The 20,666-nt window shown below is 36.2% G+C and overlaps 2 protein-coding genes and 1 long non-coding RNA gene across 3 annotated transcripts; 2 read left to right on the top strand and 1 right to left on the bottom strand.

The window, feature by feature from the left end:
• Window positions 1-823: 823 nt before the first annotated feature.
• Window positions 824-7,548, top strand: LOC141754324 (death-associated protein kinase 2-like). Its single transcript, XM_074613301.1, has 4 exons — window positions 824-1,121; window positions 1,214-1,303; window positions 2,523-2,609; window positions 4,885-7,548. Exons 1-4 carry the CDS (start codon window positions 1,083-1,085, stop codon window positions 4,963-4,965), a joined length of 297 nt encoding a protein of 98 aa, XP_074469402.1. The 5' UTR covers window positions 824-1,082; the 3' UTR covers window positions 4,966-7,548.
• Window positions 7,549-8,092: 544 nt separating this feature from the next.
• On the bottom strand, window positions 8,093-8,764 carry LOC141754325 (uncharacterized). The gene is made up of 3 exons (XR_012590601.1): window positions 8,643-8,764; window positions 8,344-8,532; window positions 8,093-8,217 (listed from the first exon to the last, which is right to left on the bottom strand). It is a non-coding gene; the product is annotated as an uncharacterized LOC141754325 (long non-coding RNA).
• Window positions 8,765-14,708: 5,944 nt separating this feature from the next.
• LOC141754266 (carboxy-terminal kinesin 2-like) lies at window positions 14,709-16,123 on the top strand. The gene is made up of 4 exons (XM_074613205.1): window positions 14,709-14,812; window positions 14,933-15,098; window positions 15,559-15,726; window positions 15,976-16,123. The coding sequence occupies exons 1-4, from the start codon at window positions 14,745-14,747 to the stop codon at window positions 16,108-16,110; spliced, it is 537 nt and encodes a 178-aa protein (XP_074469306.1). The 5' UTR covers window positions 14,709-14,744; the 3' UTR covers window positions 16,111-16,123.
• Window positions 16,124-20,666: the final 4,543 nt, after the last annotated feature.

The raw sequence follows: 20,666 nt of genomic DNA, 5'->3' as shown, positions 1-20,666 counted from the left end.
AAGTTTCATGTGGTTGTGAAAAAGTGAACATCATTCTCACATATCACCTGGATTATAACCCATTGCTACAGGGCCTCATCAGTTGTAACATGTTTATATTGACAACGGGGTAAGAGTGGGAACACATAAAATAATTGATAAACCTGGTAGAGAATACCTTTCTTAGGAAAGTTTTTAGAGTTTTTGTATTATTTTGTGTTTCTGCTGCTAAGAAAGCCATTTCCAAACTGCCCCTATAACAGAATCCAATGCAATGTTCTGAACATTCTATCAGATACAAACTGCACAAAGTTACGTTTATTCTGATAAGAAATGTTGTTATTGTTGTTATTCATGTAATATATCATTTTAAAGCTCTTTTTGTACTCTTTATGCTGGAACTATCCATGTGCACATCAGATCAATATGAAGTTAGTTATAAGGGCATTTGCAGTGGCATTCAGAATTTGCCCTATTACAGCATTAGAGGTCAAAGGTCAAATTCTCTTGACCTCAGTGTCATGACAATGTGACCGATGGACAGATTATAGTGTAAGCTTTACAATGATATATGACTTCATGACATTGTGTGTTGGTTTCCCTCTTTTATACTGGATCTATGTGTAAAATGACGAAAAAAGATGGGAAAATTTGAATGATGGAGGGATGAAAAAAGGAGTGATAGCACATAGAAAGCTACCATTGCTGCAATGCTATCATGCATTTCCCAACACTAGGGACATAGACCTTTAAAAAAATCACCATAAGACTTGGTCCCTCCAAAGTGGCTCATGGACTATTATTGTTATGAGGCGTTTAAAGTCGGCTCAGGAAAAATGACTATTGGGTGAAGGTAAATTACAACGTTATCATGATGTGTTCAAATGTAATCTGGTAAAATGTAGTTTTTGGTGAGAAACTTGAATAAATCCAGATGTTAGAAGGAGATGATTTCACATCAATATAAAATAGATATTAGAGAGAGAATTATGACCTGTTTAACTTCCTAACAACAATCATTACATGTTACTGATGTTACTGATTTTCCTTCTCTCCTGATCTGTCGTCATGACTACCGTGTTGATGTGTGTTGCAGTGATAGAATGACAGCGGAGGAGTGTCTGCTTCATCCATGGATTAAGGTTACTACGAGTCTTCTAACCTGCTTCAGCTACTGACTGCGTCATGTTACTGAATGGTACTCATAATGATGATATAATAATGTGTGTTTCAGCCCATCACACGCATGCAGGCAGCCAATAGGAATCAATCCTCAATAAATATGAAGAACTTTAAGAAGTTCAACGCCAGAAGGAAATGGAAGGTGAGTCTGGATCAATATTTAAACTGCCTGCTGGGTTAAATAATACAATTTACCTTATTAATAAATGAGCCTTGTGAGTAGTGACAAACATTATGTCATACCTTACCGTCTGCCGGTGTTACACTGACTTCAGTCACAGTCAGTTGACTGTGTACTTGGTCGAGCAGTACTTGGTCGATGTTGTGTCGCGGCAGGGCGTGCATTCATCGGGCGCCACCCACCGTACCCATAGAGTCTAGCAGAGGGCTAGAATCTGGTTTTATAAGCACAGGCGGAGCCCTCTACCAAGGGGCCCTGTCACTCCCCCACTGTAGAGGCTGTAGAGGCTGTAGAGGCTGTGGGATGGTAGACATGCTGCCTTATATACTGAGGGCTCCGCACGTATTCAGATAGGCACGTCCTGATTGGCCGGCTACGCTTATGCACATTTTCAGTGGGCAAATGCATGCTCGTGATTGGAGGGGAGCATTACCCATAGAGTCCAGTAGAGGGCTCCACCGGTGCTTATAGAACTGGAGTAATAATATTATAACCTGCGTTACCTGCAGTTATCTCTAAATCAGTTCCAAAAAGCAAAACCTGGAGGGGCGTATGACAAGGAAGGAAAAACATGTTCAAAAATAAACGGGCAGAAGCAGCCTCCACCGTTTCAGTCAGTTATTTTCACTCGTGTTTCCTCCTGCTCGGACCAACAGACACACTCACATCTCTCCATACCTGTGTGTAATATCACAGCATGGAGACCTTCGTTATTTAAATCTTCTCACGCAACACCAGCTGATTTAGCTGAAAACTGTCCTTGTGTGTTTTTCTGACACTGGTGAGCCATTTTACATTGAGACCAGGTGTCCTAGGTGCTAATGTTACCCACACTGGGTCTAGCTATCTGTTTCACATTGAGACCAGGTGTCCTAGGTGCTAATGTTACCCACACTGGGTCTAGCTATCTGTTTCACATTGAGACCAGGTGTCCTAGGTGCTAATGTTACCCACACTGGGTCTAGCTATCTGTTTCACATTGAGACCAGGTGTCCTAGGTGCTAATGTTACCCACACTGGGTCTGGCTATCTGTTGTTATTACCTGTTCACAGAATAAATGATCAGATAGTACTGAGACAGAGTTGCTCTAGTTCTGCCCCGTCCAACTATTTATCCTTAAGAACAGTCAGATATTCTGGTTTTGCTGAACACTGTAAAACATTCTCTCTCCCCCCCCAGATGTCCTATAACATGGTGTGGATGTGTAACCGACTGAACCAGTTGAAGCTGCTGTGTAAGGGCAGCTCCGATCCAGAAACTCTAGAGGTGAGACCACTTCCCCAGCCTGAACCTGACACTAACACTAACACTCCATACGGTTAGAATCCAGAACAGAACTTTGCACCTTCACCATCACCATCACCTTCACCATCACATTCACCTTCACCTTCACCTTCACATTCACCTTCACCTTCACCATCACCTTCACATTCACCTTCACCATCACCTTCACATTCACCTTCACCTTCACCTTCACATTCACCTTCACCATCACCTTCACCATCACATTCACCTTCACATTCACCTTCACCTTCACCTTCACCTTCACCTTCACCTTCACCTTCACATTCACCTTCACCATCACCTTCACATTCACCTTCACCATCACCTTCACCTTCACCTTCACCTTCACCTTCACCATCACCATCACATTCACCTTCACCATCACATTCACCTTCACCATCACCTTCACCTTCACCTTCACCTTCACCTTCACCATCACCTTCACATTCACCTTCACCTTCACCTTCACATTCACCTTCACCATCACATTCACCTTCACCATCACCTTCACCTTCACCTTCACCATCACCTTCACATTCACCTTCACCTTCACCTTCACCTTCACCTTCACCTTCACCATCACATTCACCTTCACCATCACCATCACATTCACCTTCACCATCACATTCACCTTCACCATCACATTCACCATCACCTTCACCTTCACCTTCACCATCACATTCACCTTCACCATCACCATCACATTCACCATCACCATCACATTCACCTTCACCTTCACCATCACATTCACCTTCACCATCACCTTCACCTTCACCTTCACCATCACCATCACCATCACATTCACCATCACCTTCACCTTCACCATCACATTCACCTTCACCATCACCATCACATTCACCATCACATTCACCTTCACCATCACATTCACCTTCACCATCACCATCACATTCACCATCACCTTCACCTTCACCATCACCTTCACCATCACCATCACCATCACCATCACCTTCACCATCACATTCACCATCACATTCACCTTCACCATCACATTCACCTTCACCATCACCTTCACCATCACCATCACATTCACCTTCACCATCACCTTCACCTTCACCATCACCATCACCTTCACCATCACCTTCACCTTCACCTTCACCATCACATTCACCATCACCTTCACCATCACCATCACATTCACCTTCACCATCACCTTCACCTTCACCATCACCATCACCTTCACCATCACATTCACCTTCACCTTCACCATCACATTCACCTTCACCTTCACCATCACATTCACCATCACCTTCACCATCACATTCACCTTCACCATCACATTCACCATCACATTCACCATCACCTTCACCTTCACCATCACCTTCACCATCACCTTCACCATCACATTCACCTTCACCATCACCTTCACCATCACCATCACATTCACCATCACCATCACCTTCACCATCACATTCACCATCACCTTCACCTTCACCTTCACAATCACCATGCTCTTTAAGAGGAGCAGTTGTGGAGGAAGGAAGTTGTGTCTTCCATAGATGGTCTCAGCCCTCCAGCACAGTGTGACCTCTAGAGGCGTAGTGCTGAACTTCACCTCCACCTTCATTCATCACATACAGTATCAGTGTTCAGTGTGTCTCTGCAGAGAGACGACACATGGCTATGCTCTCTCTCCCTGTTTCCTAGTGGGCATTACGTATCTAGCTGCATTACATGACATGCATCGATGCAGACGATTGGCAGTCACAAAGAGAGAGAGAGAGATTATGACTTGCCCCAAACTGCATGTGGTTATCATAAAGTGGGCATATCTGTAAAGGGGAGACTCGTGGGTACCCATAGAACCCATTTACATTCACTGATCCTTTTTTTTTTTTTTTTTTTCAGACGTTTTTAGTAAATGTTTTTGACATTTTTCAGACTTTTTTGACATTTTTTGGATATTTTAGATTTTTGGACTAAAACCTTCACACATTCACACATCTGGAGGTCAGAGGTCAAGGTACCCTTTGAAAATGGACCAGTTTTTCCTCGCCAAGATTTAGCACAAGTTTGGAGCGTTATTTAACCTCCTCTGCTACATCACCTCCACAGCACGTTGTGTTAATGCGTTAAAGAAGTTACTGGCGTTAAAACGAGTGAGTGTTATTATTGCGTTAACTTCAACAGCCCTGATATACCCGCTGTGAGCTGTACAACATACAGGTGTGCTAATGCATGTTTGACCCAGGAGTGTTCCTCAGATTTAAATCCACCTGTACTGATCCTTTTCTTCCAGAGACAATGTGAAAGCGACGTAGAGGACATGGAGAGCAAGCCGGCCTCTCTGCTGCGCCGACGACTCAGCAGCAGTTCATAGAGCTGAGCGGAGGACGGAGGAAGAGTCCAGGATGTCTCAGCAGGAAGGGAGGACCACTGGAGGGACATGTCTGAAGTGCTTGGGATGGGAATGTTGAATACGTGAGCACTGCCTCATCTGAGGAGCATTTCTTTATGAAAGATCTTCATTGGAGACGTGGGCTGACATCGTCGCTGAGGAAACATGCCTTTAATGATGCTTGTTGTGAAGCTGACGATGTATTTGGGTGGTTACTGTTTCGGGGAAACTCTCTGCACAGAGAAAAGCTTTGGTTAACACATTTTATGTCCAAGTCTTCCATGACCTCATGACTACATGAATGATACGATTTTCATCATCAGCCAAATACAAATACATGCTTTATTTTTTTATGTAACCTTTGTTGTTCCATTGAGATTTAAAGTCTCTTTGAAAGGGAGGGAGTCTGAAACGTTGTCCTGTGATGGCTAATACTAGTAAACTATATATAAACACAAGGAACAGTGAAAATATGACACACAACTGTTCCTCTAAAGTTCAGCTAAAAAGACAACTATGATTTATTACTACTTACGGTTTATTTTCACAGCTCCAGTCATTCATCATTTCAATCAATTATGATAACATTGTACTCACCGAGTGAATTACAGAGATGTGGGAACATAGTGTCATCGCTAAATAAGTTATATGGGTCAAGAAACACGAGCAGTCAGATGAGCTGACGGGTTGGAAACAAACCTCCAGGTTAGACAAACCTATAGAGGAAAAGAAGGTGGACAGTAAAACGTCTGTTGTAAACATCAATCACAGTTTACAGACATCAGGTCTGTTTACTTTCACTTTGGCCTCTAAATAAAGGGGTTGGTTGGTTGTTTGGTTGGTTGGCTGTTGGTTGGTTGGTTGGTTGGTTGGTTGTTTGGTTGGTTGGCTGTTGGTTGGTTGTTGGTTGGTTGGTTGGTTGTTTGGTTGATTGGCTGTTGGTTGGTTGGTTGGTTGGTTGTTGGTCGGTTGTTGTTCGGTTGTTGGTTGGTTGGGTGGTTGGTCGGTTGTTGGTCGGTTGGTTGTAGGTTGTATGTTGTTTGGTTGGCTGTGGGTTGGTCGGTTGTTGGTTGTTGTTTGGTTGTTGTTTGTTTGGTTGTTGTTTGGTTGTTGGTTGGTTGGTTGGTTGTTGGTCGGTTGTTGTTCGGTTGTTGGTTGGCTGTTGGTTGGTTGGTTGGTTGGTCGGTTGTTGGTTGGTTGGTTGGTTGTAGGTTGTATGTTGTTTGGTTGGCTGTGGGTTGGTTGTTGTTTGGTTGTTTGTTGGTTGGTTGGTTGTTGTTTGGTTGTTGGTCGGTTGTTGTTTGTTTGGTTGTTGTTTGTTTGGTTGTTGGTCGGTTGTTGTTTGGTTGTTGTTTGGTTGGTTGGTTGCTTGTTGTTTGGTTGTTGGTTGTTGTTTGGTTGTTGTTTGGTTGTTGGTTGGCTGTTGGTTGGTTGCTTGTTGTTTGGTTGTTGGTTGGCTGTCGGTTGGTTGGAACCTGTCATCAACAGCATCACAAACCCACCTCCTGCTTCAGCTTTGACCCACTCTACTCATGCTGGTGAGGGAGGAATTGCAGTGATTGGTGGCTAACGGGCGTCTGATCGTCAGACTGCTCATGTTTCTGGCCCCGTTGGTATTTTTAGTGTTGTCACTGTGTTCCCAGATCTCATGAATTACTTTGGTGAGTACACTCCTAATTACCTAAAGGGTAACTTAACACCAGACTGGAAAGTAGAGTTTTACTGTCCTCTCTGGTTCTACGTTTCAGGTGTGTTTCACCTCCGATGAGCTCTGTTACACCTGTAACCAACAGTGATGTCACAGTGATGTCACAGTGTACTGAAGCTCAGCTAAATCCATTCATTGTTAAGTGGGTCTTTAAGGGTATTCAGTAACAAGTCCATGATTTAGTTGTGGAATCCAATATCACTTCAAAATCACCAAATTTGCTGAATTGAGATCCTCGAGGACGTCTCATCCATGTTTACTGAAGAGTTGAAGAGCTTGACGCTGATCCTCATGAAGACCGTGTGATACGGTTTAACTCAAATCCACTGATCTTCACACCATCAGCACCTAGCTGGGAGGACATTTGGGGGCGCTATGACACTGCCAGTGAGTATTAATTTAAGTTGTGTGTATGTCACTTTTCACAAGATGCTATATTTAAATCAGTGGTGTAGAACTGCAACAACAATATGTCTGCATGTCTTTTGTATTCTCATCTATTATATAACGTTTCTATGATGCATCATTTTAATGTGTTGTAAACAACCTCACCACCTTCACCTCCACCTATTATCAGTTTTATTGTCATCACTCATAACAGGATGATTTTGAAGTTTCCTTCTCAGTCATGTGTGCACGGGTGTGTTTGTTGGAATGATGTGTATTTGTTCGTCAATTGCTTCATTCTCTTCAGTCGATTCATTTGACAAAGCACACAGCAGTGAATCTAAGACTGAGTGACTTTGATGACTGTAATGTATATGCTATATTTGAGTATAAATATATAAAGAAATAATTTACATATTAAAGAACTGAACTGGTTAAATGTGATGGTTATAATAAAGGACGTTTTTGAATAGAAGAATAATTCATGCTTGCTTACGAACACCCGTACAGGGGAACTCTTTCCTCCTCTTTCCTCTGTCGAAAATTTAATGAAAAAAAGTCAGTCATGTTTAGGGTCAGGGTTCTCTCCAGCCTTGAGGAACGGGATGGTTTTCTTCCTGGGGTGGCGTTTGCTGGACTGAATGTGGTGACTGTTTATACACCTGTTCGTGAGTAGGTAACGTCCATCGGCCAAAGCTTTAGTGCTGCTGAGGAGATGTTGAAGGGATCCTCTACCAGCACATACAGGTGAATATATTAGAAAAATAAATAAAGGGTTTGGGTTCTAGCAGCACACAGAGGATATATTAGAAAGACAAATAAAGACATCATACAATTCAGTAGAAGTACAATTTCTGTTTTCCTGTTGCATAACCCCCCCAGTTTTATCTCTGGTAAACCCTGGAAGGAGACGCTGGTCTCTCTCCACTGTCGGGCACCGGGCACCGGGCATCGGGCATCGATGGAACCCCGCTCTGCCGCAGCCAGAACCGGGAACTTAGGAGCTAAGCCACCACACACACTGAGAACTGTTCTCTTGGTATATTTGACTTGGTCATTAGAAGTTAGACCTGAAAACAGACTGTGTCACATAAGGATCAAACCCACAACCTCCAGTATTCCAACCAGATATTTACAGACTGAGCTATTCCACCAGATACACAGATGTCTGTTCTCTTCGTAAATTACACTTTGTCGTTAGAAGTTAGACCTGAAAACAGACTGTGTCACATCAGGATCAAACCCACAACCTCCAGTATTTCAACCAGATATTTAACACAAGTTAATACACAGCATGTCAGAGAAAAAGTATAATAAAGTCAAAGAATAAAATGTTGAAAAAGAAGTCATTGGGTTGTATCAAGAAAAAAGTCATGCTATATATAGTATGTGTAATGTATGTCGAAACATTTTAGGGAAAAAAAGTCATTTTTCGACATTCCATACTACACTGACTTTTTTCACGAAATTTATTCTACATACTATACTATGACTTTTTTTACAATCAATTTTTCGAAATACTATACTATGACTTTTTTTCATGAAATTCTTCGACATGCTATACTTTTTTTTTCATGAAATTTTTCAACATACTATACTTTGACTTTTTTTACAATACATTTTTCGACCTTCTATACTTTGACTTTTTGTCATGAAATTACTCGAAATACTATACTATGACTTTTTTTCACGAAATTATTCGAAATACTATACTATACCTTTTTTTCATGAAATTTTTCGACAAACTATACTTTGACTTTTTTTACAATACATTTTTCGACATACTATACTATGACTTTATTTCATGAAATTTTTCGACATACTATACTATGACTTTTTTCATTTAATTTTTTGACATACTGTACTATGACTTTTTTTCATGACATTTTTCAACATACTATACTATGACTTTTTTTACAATACATTTTCGACCTTCTATACTTTGACTTTTTTTCATGAAATTATTCGAAATACTAAAAGTTTGAAAAATAAATTTGAAAAAAAGTCTGAAAAAAAGTTTGAAAATAAGTCTGAAAAAAAAGTTTGAAAATAAGTCTGAAAACAAAGTTTAAAAAAAAGTTTGAAAAGTCAGAAAAAAAAGTGAAATAAATTTGAAAAATAAATTTAAAAAAAAGTCTGGAAAAAAAGTTTGAAAAATAAATTTGAAAAGTCTGAAAAAAAAGTTTGAAAAAAGAGTCTGAAAACAAAGTTTGAAAAAAAAGTTTGAAAGGTCTGAAAAAAATTTCCGACATACTATACTATGATTTTTTTTCATGAAATTATTCGACATGCTATACTTTGATTTTTTTTACAATACATTTTTTGACATACTATACTATGATTTTTTTAATACATTTTTCCGACATACTGTACTATGACTTTTTTTCTAAATTTTACGACGTACTATACTATGACTTTTTTTCATGAAATTTTCGATATATTATATTATGACTTTTTTTACAATACATTTTCCGACATACTATACTATGATTTTTTTTAATGAAAGTTTTCGACATACTATACTATGACTTTTTAAAGTTTGAAAATAAATCTGAAAAAAAAGTCTGGAAAAAAGTTTGAAAAATAAATCTGAAAAAAAAGTTTGAAAAGTCTGAAAAAAAAGTTTGAAAATAAGTCTGAAAAAAAGTTTGAAAAAAAAAGTCTGAAATAAATTTGAAAAATAAATTTGAAAAAAAGTTTGAAAAAAAAGTCTGGAAAAAAGTCTGAAAAAATGTCTGAAAAAAAGTTTGAAAAATAAATTTGAAAAAAAAGTTTGAAAATAAGTCTGAAAAAAAAGTCTGAGAAAAGAAGTTTGAAAAATAAATTTGAAAATAAGTCTGAAAAAAGTTTTAAAATAAGTCTGAAGAAAGTTTGAAAATAAAGTCTGAAATAAATTTGAAAATTAAATTTGAAAAAAAGTCTGGAAAAAAAGTTTGAAAAATAAATCTGAAAATAAGTCTGAAAACATTTGAAAAAAAGTCTGAAAAAAATTTTTAAAAATAAATTTTAAAAAAAGTCTGAAAAAATAGTTTGAAAATAAGTCTGAAAAAAAAGTTTGAAAATAAGCCTGAAAAAAAAGTTTGAAAAAAAAGTTTGAAAAGTCTGAAAAAAAGTTTGAAAAAAAAGTCTGAAATAAATTTTAAAATTAAATTTGAAAAAAAGTCTGGAAAAAAAGTTTGAAAAATAAATCTGAAAATAAGTCTGAAAACATTTGAAAAAAAGTCTGAAAAAAAATTTTAAAAATAAATTTGAAAAAAAGTCTGAAAAAATGTCAGAAAAAAAAGTTTGAAAATAAGTCTGAAAAAAAAGTCTGAGAAAAGAAGTTTGAAAAATAAATTTGAAAATAAGTCTGAAAAACAAGTTTGAAAAAAAAGTCTGAAAAAAAAGTTTGAAAAATAAATTTGAAAAATGTATGAAAAAATAGTTTGAAAATAAGTCTGAAGAAAGTTTGAAAATAAAGTCTGAAAAAAAAAGTTTGAAAAATAAATTTGAAAAAAAAGTTTGAAAAGTCTGAAAACAAGTTTGAAAAAAAAGTCTGAAATAAATTTGAAAAAATAAATTTGAAAAAAAGTTTGAAAAAAAAGTCTGGAAAAAAAGTTTGAAAAATACATTTGAAAATAAGTCTGAAAAAAAGTTTGAAAAAAAAAGTCTGAAATAAATTTGAAAAATAAATTTGAAAAAAAGTTTGAAAAAAAAGTCTGGAAAAAAGTCTGAAAAAATGTCTGAAAAAAAGTTTGAAAAATAAATTTGAAAAAAAAGTTTGAAAATAAGTCTGAAAAAAAAGTCTGAGAAAAGAAGTTTGAAAAATAAATTTGAAAATAAGTCTGAAAAAATAGTTTGAAAATAAGTCTGAAGAAAGTTTGAAAATAAAGTCTGAAATAAATTTGAAAATTAAATTTGAAAAAAAGTCTGGAAAAAAAGTTTGAAAAATAAATCTGAAAATAAGTCTGAAAACATTTGAAAAAAAGTCTGAAAAAAATTTTTAAAAATAAATTTTAAAAAAAGTCTGAAAAAATAGTTTGAAAATAAGTCTGAAAAAAAAGTTTGAAAATAAGCCTGAAAAAAAAGTTTGAAAAAAAAGTTTGAAAAGTCTGAAAAAAAGTTTGAAAAAAAAGTCTGAAATAAATTTTAAAATTAAATTTGAAAAAAAGTCTGGAAAAAAAGTTTGAAAAATAAATCTGAAAATAAGTCTGAAAACATTTGAAAAAAAGTCTGAAAAAAAATTTTAAAAATAAATTTGAAAAAAAGTCTGAAAAAATGTCAGAAAAAAAAGTTTGAAAATAAGTCTGAAAAAAAAGTCTGAGAAAAGAAGTTTGAAAAATAAATTTGAAAATAAGTCTGAAAAACAAGTTTGAAAAAAAAGTCTGAAAAAAAAGTTTGAAAAATAAATTTGAAAAATGTATGAAAAAATAGTTTGAAAATAAGTCTGAAGAAAGTTTGAAAATAAAGTCTGAAAAAAAAAGTTTGAAAAATAAATTTGAAAAAAAAGTTTGAAAAGTCTGAAAACAAGTTTGAAAAAAAAGTCTGAAATAAATTTGAAAAAATAAATTTGAAAAAAAGTTTGAAAAAAAAGTCTGGAAAAAAAGTTTGAAAAATACATTTGAAAATAAGTCTGAAAAAAAGTTTGAAAAAAAAAGTCTGAAATAAATTTGAAAAATAAATTTGAAAAAAAGTTTGAAAAAAAAGTCTGGAAAAAAGTCTGAAAAAATGTCTGAAAAAAAGTTTGAAAAATAAATTTGAAAAAAAAGTTTGAAAATAAGTCTGAAAAAAAAGTCTGAGAAAAGAAGTTTGAAAAATAAATTTGAAAATAAGTCTGAAAAAAGTTTTAAAATAAGTCTGAAGAAAGTTTGAAAATAAAGTCTGAAATAAATTTGAAAATTAAATTTGAAAAAAAGTCTGGAAAAAAAGTTTGAAAAATAAATCTGAAAATAAGTCTGAAAACATTTGAAAAAAAGTCTGAAAAAAATTTTTAAAAATAAATTTTAAAAAAAGTCTGAAAAAATAGTTTGAAAATAAGTCTGAAAAAAAAGTTTGAAAATAAGCCTGAAAAAAAAGTTTGAAAAAAAAGTTTGAAAAGTCTGAAAAAAAGTTTGAAAAAAAAGTCTGAAATAAATTTTAAAATTAAATTTGAAAAAAAGTCTGGAAAAAAAGTTTGAAAAATAAATCTGAAAATAAGTCTGAAAACATTTGAAAAAAAGTCTGAAAAAAAATTTTAAAAATAAATTTGAAAAAAAGTCTGAAAAAATGTCAGAAAAAAAAGTTTGAAAATAAGTCTGAAAAAAAAGTCTGAGAAAAGAAGTTTGAAAAATAAATTTGAAAATAAGTCTGAAAAACAAGTTTGAAAAAAAAGTCTGAAAAAAAAGTTTGAAAAATAAATTTGAAAAATGTATGAAAAAATAGTTTGAAAATAAGTCTGAAGAAAGTTTGAAAATAAAGTCTGAAAAAAAAAGTTTGAAAAATAAATTTGAAAAAAAAGTTTGAAAAGTCTGAAAACAAGTTTGAAAAAAAAGTCTGAAATAAATTTGAAAAAATAAATTTGAAAAAAAGTTTGAAAAAAAAGTCTGGAAAAAAAGTTTGAAAAATACATTTGAAAATAAGTCTGAAAAAAAGTTTGAAAAAAAAAGTCTGAAATAAATTTGAAAAATAAATTTGAAAAAAAGTTTGAAAAAAAAGTCTGGAAAAAAGTCTGAAAAAATGTCTGAAAAAAAGTTTGAAAAATAAATTTGAAAAAAAAGTTTGAAAATAAGTCTGAAAAAAAAGTCTGAGAAAAGAAGTTTGAAAAATAAATTTGAAAATAAGTCTGAAAAAATAGTTTGAAAATAAGTCTGAAGAAAGTTTGAAAATAAAGTCTGAAATAAATTTGAAAATTAAATTTGAAAAAAAGTCTGGAAAAAAAGTTTGAAAAATAAATCTGAAAATAAGTCTGAAAACATTTGAAAAAAAGTCTGAAAAAAATTTTTAAAAATAAATTTTAAAAAAAGTCTGAAAAAATAGTTTGAAAATAAGTCTGAAAAAAAAGTTTGAAAATAAGCCTGAAAAAAAAGTTTGAAAAAAAAGTTTGAAAAGTCTGAAAAAAAGTTTGAAAAAAAAGTCTGAAATAAATTTTAAAATTAAATTTGAAAAAAAGTCTGGAAAAAAAGTTTGAAAAATAAATCTGAAAATAAGTCTGAAAACATTTGAAAAAAAGTCTGAAAAAAAATTTTAAAAATAAATTTGAAAAAAAGTCTGAAAAAATGTCAGAAAAAAAAGTTTGAAAATAAGTCTGAAAAAAAAGTCTGAGAAAAGAAGTTTGAAAAATAAATTTGAAAATAAGTCTGAAAAACAAGTTTGAAAAAAAAGTCTGAAAAAAAAGTTTGAAAAATAAATTTGAAAAATGTATGAAAAAATAGTTTGAAAATAAGTCTGAAGAAAGTTTGAAAATAAAGTCTGAAAAAAAAAGTTTGAAAAATAAATTTGAAAAAAAAGTTTGAAAAGTCTGAAAACAAGTTTGAAAAAAAAGTCTGAAATAAATTTGAAAAAATAAATTTGAAAAAAAGTTTGAAAAAAAAGTCTGGAAAAAAAGTTTGAAAAATACATTTGAAAATAAGTCTGAAAAAAAGTTTGAAAATAAAGTCTGAAAAAAAAGTTTGAAAATGAAGTCTGAAAAAAAAGTTTGAAAATAAGCCTGAAAAAAAAGTTTGAAAAGTCTGAAAAAAAAGTTTGAAATAAATTTGAAAAATAAATTTGAAAAAAAAGTCTGGAAAAAAAGTTTGAAAAATAAATTTGAAAAATAAATTTGAAAAAAAGTCTGAAAAAAAAGTTTGAAAATAAGTCTGAAAAAAAGTTTGAAAAAAAAGTCTGAAAGGTCTGAAAAAAAACTCCGACATACTATACTCTGACTTTTTTTGGGAATAGGCGTACCAAAGCATTTTCCGCTTGACCCATAGGGGGCGCCAAAACTCTCAAACACTTATATCGCAAGATCCGGTGGACAGAATTTTATCAAATTTGGTGCACATACTCTAGGCGCTAGTGGAGCTTTGAGCGCGAAAGGCTATAACCCGCGAAATGCCGCTTGCGGCTTTAATTAGTATTATTATTAGTATTATTATTATTATCAAGGTAACAGATGAATGATTTTGACATGATTTCTTCTACATTGTTCGTCACTGCTTTTGTTTGTTCCATCAGGTGTCCTGAAACAATCTATAGCTTCAACTGCAGCAAAGGGAGGCAACATGAAAGAAACTGTTGCACCCACTGGCACAAAAGCAGGTGAGGAATTCACTCCACTTGGTTCCTTGTTCCTTAGTAAATTATGTCAAATCAAGTGAATTCATGTTTGGTTTAACGGCTGTATTTACAGAATACAGTAAATACAGCCCCCCTCCCCCAAAAAATGATCATAATGAACGTGAGAGTGCACGCAGACAGGTCTGAATGAAATGATTGGACAGGCTTATTCCAGTCCTGACACAGACACAGATTGTTTTCTTTTTCTTGAGAACACTCTGAGGTCTGAATGGAACCGTCACACCTTTTGCTGATGCTGTTGTGTACAGGTGTGGGCGGGGCCACCAAGCGGTGCGCATGTGACCTGAAGGGCAAGGTCAACGACATGGAGGGTAAGATCCGTAACTACCAGACCAGATCTGTCAGCCAGAAGAACGAGGTTCTGAGAGACACGATGGTCCAGAGCAAAACAAGAGTGGTTGAAATGGAGACAAATCTTGAGAGGCAGAGGCGCCAGATCAGGTACAGCACAAGGACCATTTCATTTGTAAAAATAAAATGAATCGATTTCACTGTCATCACATTGTAGTGTTACTAATGTTTGGACACCATTAAATTACCTTTCTGTTCTGTGATTTTTAGTGAGTACGAGGAGGAGCTGCAGGCATTGTCAGGAGTCCGGAATGAGTTGGAGAAAGTGTCTAGTGAGAAGAGCACTCTTGAAAAGGAGCTCTCCAACTTAGAGGGCAAATACAAGGTCATGGAGACTCTCCGGGACAGCCAAGAGACGGAGCTGCAAACTCTCAAGGTATAAAGTCTGCTGCTGGATAGCAGCTAATACTAGAGATGTCCCAATAACATTTTTTTCTTTCTCACTACCGATTCTGATACCTGAACTTGCGTTATTGGCTGATACCAGCGCGATTTTTAAAAAATCTGCATTATTATTATTATTATTATTAAACAGCTGTTTACTACTGACCATGCGTTTCGTGTGATGCGTCTTAAAATGTTTTCAAAAATCAGTTTTCTTCTTCGCTGCTCTAAAACAGTAGTTATCCACGGCGACAGCACAGTGAAGGCTACTATTTTGGAGCTGCAAAGAATTGATTTCCAGTTAAACAAGTTGATTTTTTTTCTGGGTTCATAAATTCTGGTATCGGATCAGTGCATAGAAGTTTGAAGATTATTTTAAAAACAGATATGTTGCTCAGATTTAAGATGAGAATTAACAGTATGCTTTTCGTCTGTCCGTCTTTCCTCTGCAGATGAAGCTTGCCGTACAGGAGTCAACTCTGTCCCGCCTGCAGGTGACCCTCAGAGACACCGAGGAAGAGGTCCGCTCTCTCAGGGACACTGTGGTCCAGCAGAAGGATGAGCTGCATGCCGGGGAGATGGAGCGCAGACAGCTCCACAATTCCATCCAGGAGCTCAAGGCAAGTTACAATGTGGTGGAACAGATCAACACAGCCCGGTGGACGGCACCATCGAAGTCCTTTCAGTAGCTAATCCATGGGCTGGGCTACGTAGTTCTATTCTAACTCTACTGAGGAAAACATTTGTTTTTTTTCCTTTTTGAATTTCTTTGCAATTATTTTTGTAGTGTTGTAAACACCAAAGCCAAACAAATGTTACTATTCTCTCTGACTAATGAGACTACTTTGTCCACCACCCTTTTCATGCAGGGCAATATCAGGGTCTTTTGCAGAGTGCGCCCCCTGGTGGAGGGAGGCCTCAGCAAGCACATTCAGCTCCTGACCAGCGACAACAAGGCGATCACACTGGCCAAAACAGAAGAGGTATACCACATCTATAAATAAATAAATAAAGGCATGTTTGTAGTTAAGGAAACAGTTTTTTTCCCAGCAGGCCACGGTAGCAAGTACTGATGTATTTACTGTCTAATCAGACATTTTTTTACATTGTAGAAAAGAAAAAAATGTCAATATCTTCATGGATGGATGTCACAGTTACCATAACAAACATGTCTCTCAACAGTACCACATCAAACTCACCTTAAAGAAGATGCCACATACTGATTTGAGTTGCATAGGTGTAACAGATAGAAGAAGTGACAGTAAATAATATTTGTAATTTTTATTTCTTATGTTATGTGTTTTATTGCAATATGTATTAATTTCACCAAAATCCCTCACTTGTTGTGTTGTTCCTAAGTTTATCCTCGGTATTGGGAGTACTGTTTTAGTTTGTGCTACAGCGCCCTCTGGTGGTTGTTAGCAGACGTACTGCGTCTCCTCCGCTCTCTCGTCAGTCTGCACTGAACCTGACTGCGAGAGGTATGTATCTAAAGTGGCGCGATGTAAAGTGTGAATTCTAATGTTTTAATGTTGATTTAATTACACAGAGCAGTTTACTCTTTCATAGTATCATTAGGACAGACGAACTGGGTCATTTTCTGTCGTGCTTTTTGCTTGTAAAGTGAGTTTTGAGAGGCTAAGCTAACTAGCTAAACACGTGTCGCCGCTTTATCTTCCCGTGGGATCCACATGTAAGCTCGTCCTTTTCTCATGTTAGGTGTTTTATCTTCCCGTGGGATCCACATGTAAGCTCGTCCTTTTCTCATGTTAGGTGTTTTATCTTCCCGTGGGATCCACATGTAAGCTCGTCCTTTTCTCATGTTAGGTGTTTTATCTTCCCGTGGGATCCACATGTAAGCTCGTCCTTTTCTCATGTTAGGTGTTTTATCTTCCCGTGGGATCCACATGTAAACTCGTCCTTTTCTCATGTTAGGTGTTTTATCTTCCCGTGGGATCCACATGTAAGCTCGTCCTTTTCTCATGTTAGGTGTTTTATCTTCCCGTGGGATCCACATGTAAGCTCGTCCTTTTCTCATGTTAGGTGTTTTATCTTCCCGTGGGATCCACATGTAAGCTCGTCCTTTTCTCATGTTAGGTGTTTTATCTTCCCGTGGGATCCACATTGAAGCTCGTCCTTTTCTCATGTTAGGTGTTTTATCTTCCCGTGGGATCCACATGTAAGCTCGTCCTTTTCTCATGTTAGGTGTTTTATCTTCCCGTGGGATCCACATGTAAGCTCGTCCTTTTCTCATGTTAGGTGTTTTATCTTCCCGTGGGATCCACATTGAAGCTCGTCCTTTTCTCATGTTAGGTGTTTTATCTTCCCGTGGGATCCACATGTAAGCTCGTCCTTTTCTCATGTTAGGTGTTTTATCTTCCCGTGGGATCCACATTGAAGCTCGTCCTTTTCTCATGTTAGGTGTTTTATCTTCCCGTGGGATCCACATGTAAGCTCGTCCTTTTCTCATGTTAGGTGTTTTATCTTCCCGTGGGATCCACATGTAAGCTCGTCCTTTTCTCATGTTAGGTGTTTTATCTTCCCGTGGGATCCACATGTAAGCTCGTCCTTTTCTCATGTTAGGTGTTTTATCTTCCCGTGGGATCCACATGTAAGCTCGTCCTTTTCTCATGTTAGGTGTTTTATCTTCCCGTGGGATCCACATGTAAGCTCGTCCTTTTCTCATGTTAGGTGTTTTATCTTCCCGTGGGATCCACATGTAAGCTCGTCCTTTTCTCATGTTAGGTGTTTTATCTTCCCGTGGGATCCACATGTAAACTCGTCCTTTTCTCATGTTAGGTGTTTTATCTTCCCGTGGGATCCACATGTAAGCTCGTCCTTTTCTCATGTTAGGTGTTTTATCTTCCCGTGGGATCCACATGTAAGCTCGTCCTTTTCTCATGTTAGGTGTTTTATCTTCCCGTGGGATCCACATGTAAGCTCGTCCTTCTCATGTTAGGTGTTTTATCTTCCCGTGGGATCCACATGTAAGCTCGTCCTTTTCTCATGTTAGGTGTTTTATCTTCCCGTGGGATCCACATGTAAGCTCGTCCTTTTCTCATGTTAGGTGTTTTATCTTCCCGTGGGATCCACATTGAAGCTCGTCCTTTTCTCATGTTAGGTGTTTTATCTTCCCGTGGGATCCACATGTAAGCTCGTCCTTTTCTCATGTTAGGTGTTTTATCTTCCCGTGGGATCCACATTGAAGCTCGTCCTTTTCTCATGTTAGGTGTTTTATCTTCCCGTGGGATCCACATGTAAGCTCGTCCTTTTCTCATGTTAGGTGTTTTATCTTCCCGTGGGATCCACATGTAAGCTCGTCCTTTTCTCATGTTAGGTGTTTTATCTTCCCGTGGGATCCACATGTAAGCTCGTCCTTTTCTCATGTTAGGTGTTTTATCTTCCCGTGGGATCCACATGTAAGCTCGTCCTTTTCTCATGTTAGGTGTTTTATCTTCCCGTGGGATCCACATGTAAGCTCGTCCTTTTCTCATGTTAGGTGTTTTATCTTCCCGTGGGATCCACATGTAAGCTCGTCCTTTTCTCATGTTAGGTGTTTTATCTTCCCGTGGGATCCACATGTAAGCTCGTCCTTTTCTCATGTTAGGTGTTTTTCTATGAGGATAAAACCCATATGACAGCATTTTGCTCTCTCTGGGCTCAAAACAGATATGTGTATATGTGTTGTACTCCCATTACCGTGTTCAGTAATTATAGTATTCATTTTAAGTATGTTGTGGTACAGTGTAATTTTCATGACAGCCATAGGGGTCTGTAAAATATTTTTTTTATTGTGTCTTATTTGATTTACATGTTTTGAGTTATTTTCATGTTTATAATGAGTCTGCACTGAACCTGACTGCGAGAGGTGTTTTTCTATGAGGATAAAACCCATATGACAGCATTTTGCTCTCGTCGCTGATAGTTCTTTGATATCGGCTTGGTGTGTCTGGGCCTTTAAGATGAATGCTTTATTTACAGCTTGCCTTTCAGTGTTCATTTAGTTTGTGACATAAACTGATTTTGTTTGTGTTCCAGGAGAGCTATGTTCCCTACAGAAACTCTAAGCTGACCTACCTGCTTCAGGGATGCTTGGGAGGAAATAGCAAAACGTGAGTTCTTGAACAACATACTGTAGTTTCAAGACATCAGTGGTCGGCTCCAACAGATGCTCTTTTATGTTGCGTCACTTGAGTTCAAGGCAGCAAACCACTCTTTTCAATCATTTGTCCACAGTAAGAGGTTTTATCCAAAATTGAGAAGCTGATTTGACTGCATGTAAGCTCCGCCTCCATACAAGAGCTGTTGCCTCCCAAAGCAGGGCAGACTAATTATGACTTTACTGATCTTTGGTATTGGTTTGCTGGTTTTAAATTCTCACCCAGGTAAATGTATTTAGGAGAGGAGATCATTCTGAGTTATTCTAATGAGTTTGTGTTTTTTCTCATCCCAGGCTGATGTTTGTGAACATCGCCCCAGAGCCAGACAGCTTTGGGGAAACCCTAAACTCCTTGAGGTTTGCCAGCAAGGTCAGTGCATCTATGGTTGTGGTTAATCATGACATGAGTACATTAATCACATGATGTGAAACTGTAGATTAATGTGAACTTCATTGTAAAGTTAAATTAACTTTATTAGCTGAAGAAGTACAAGAGAAAGCTCTTTAAGTTAAAGCCCGGTTCGAATCCGGCCTGTGGCCCTTTCCGCATCCACTCTCTCTCTCCCCCCTTTCAAGACTCTATCCACTGTCCTGTCAATAAAAATGGAAAATGCCCCCAAAAAAATAACTTTAAAAAAAAAAAAAAAAAGGAATTGTGCCAACATGTGATTTATTTTCACAGATGCCAATCAAAAAGAGCCACAGACGAGCTGATGCTGCGAAGAAGGCATGGAACATCAGGAAGGGTTCAATGGTGGGTGATGCAGAGTCAATATATTCTTAAAGAGATTTCTTTATTTTGCTGACTTTGATTTTGCATAAAACCCCTTTAGACAAATAATGGAGTGGACGTTGCTAAAATCCCATGAGTGTTCTTTAATGTTGAAAACAGAAGATCCTGCACAATGCTCTTGCTCATTAGCACAATTTATGCATCGTACTAAAGGTTAGGTCCCTCTGGACTGTTTTACAAACTTCCTACAACATTGATCTTATATAAACTTCACACAACAATATCATGTATGTTATAGACACGTTAGACTTGTTTCCAGTGAGATATAGTGAGTTAATATAGTGACTTTGAGATATGTATAAATTGTAATTCTGTTCTGAATTCTCTTTTTTTTAAAACAATTGTAATGTTTTAGAGGCCCCCTACAGCCAGTGTTACTTTCTGTTTTTTGGTTAACATTCTTTTTCAAACAGAGAATGGGGGTGTGGTCAATAAAATTAAAAAACAACTAACTGTAATGAAAAAAAAAACTAACAGTATCGATGAACAGAACCGATAAGGAGTGTCGATAAGAGTAGTAGTATCGATAAAATGCTAACAATACCCATCTTGCTGAATGAGTTATCAATCATAACTGGAAAAATGTAATTACATCTCTTGCATAACCA

Source organism: Sebastes fasciatus, chromosome 17, assembly GCF_043250625.1.
Source record: "Sebastes fasciatus isolate fSebFas1 chromosome 17, fSebFas1.pri, whole genome shotgun sequence".
NCBI classification, from domain to species: domain Eukaryota; kingdom Metazoa; phylum Chordata; class Actinopteri; order Perciformes; family Sebastidae; genus Sebastes; species Sebastes fasciatus.
This window is presented reverse-complemented; position numbering and strand designations above follow the sequence as displayed.

Excerpts from the sequence above, each read along its gene's own strand:
- LOC141754324 (XM_074613301.1), top strand. The coding sequence starts at position 1,083 with ATGACAGCGGAGGAGTGTCTGCTTCATCCATGGATTAAG. Across the intron at positions 1,304-2,522 it reads ACGCCAGAAGGAAATGGAAG|ATGTCCTATAACATGGTGTG; the intron begins GTGAGTCTGGAT and ends CTCCCCCCCCAG. Across the intron at positions 2,610-4,884 it reads CCGATCCAGAAACTCTAGAG|AGACAATGTGAAAGCGACGT; the intron begins GTGAGACCACTT and ends CTTTTCTTCCAG.
- LOC141754266 (XM_074613205.1), top strand. The coding sequence starts at position 14,745 with ATGGTCCAGAGCAAAACAAGAGTGGTTGAAATGGAGACAAATCTTGAG. Across the intron at positions 14,813-14,932 it reads AGGCAGAGGCGCCAGATCAG|TGAGTACGAGGAGGAGCTGC; the intron begins GTACAGCACAAG and ends TGTGATTTTTAG. Across the intron at positions 15,099-15,558 it reads CGGAGCTGCAAACTCTCAAG|ATGAAGCTTGCCGTACAGGA; the intron begins GTATAAAGTCTG and ends TTTCCTCTGCAG.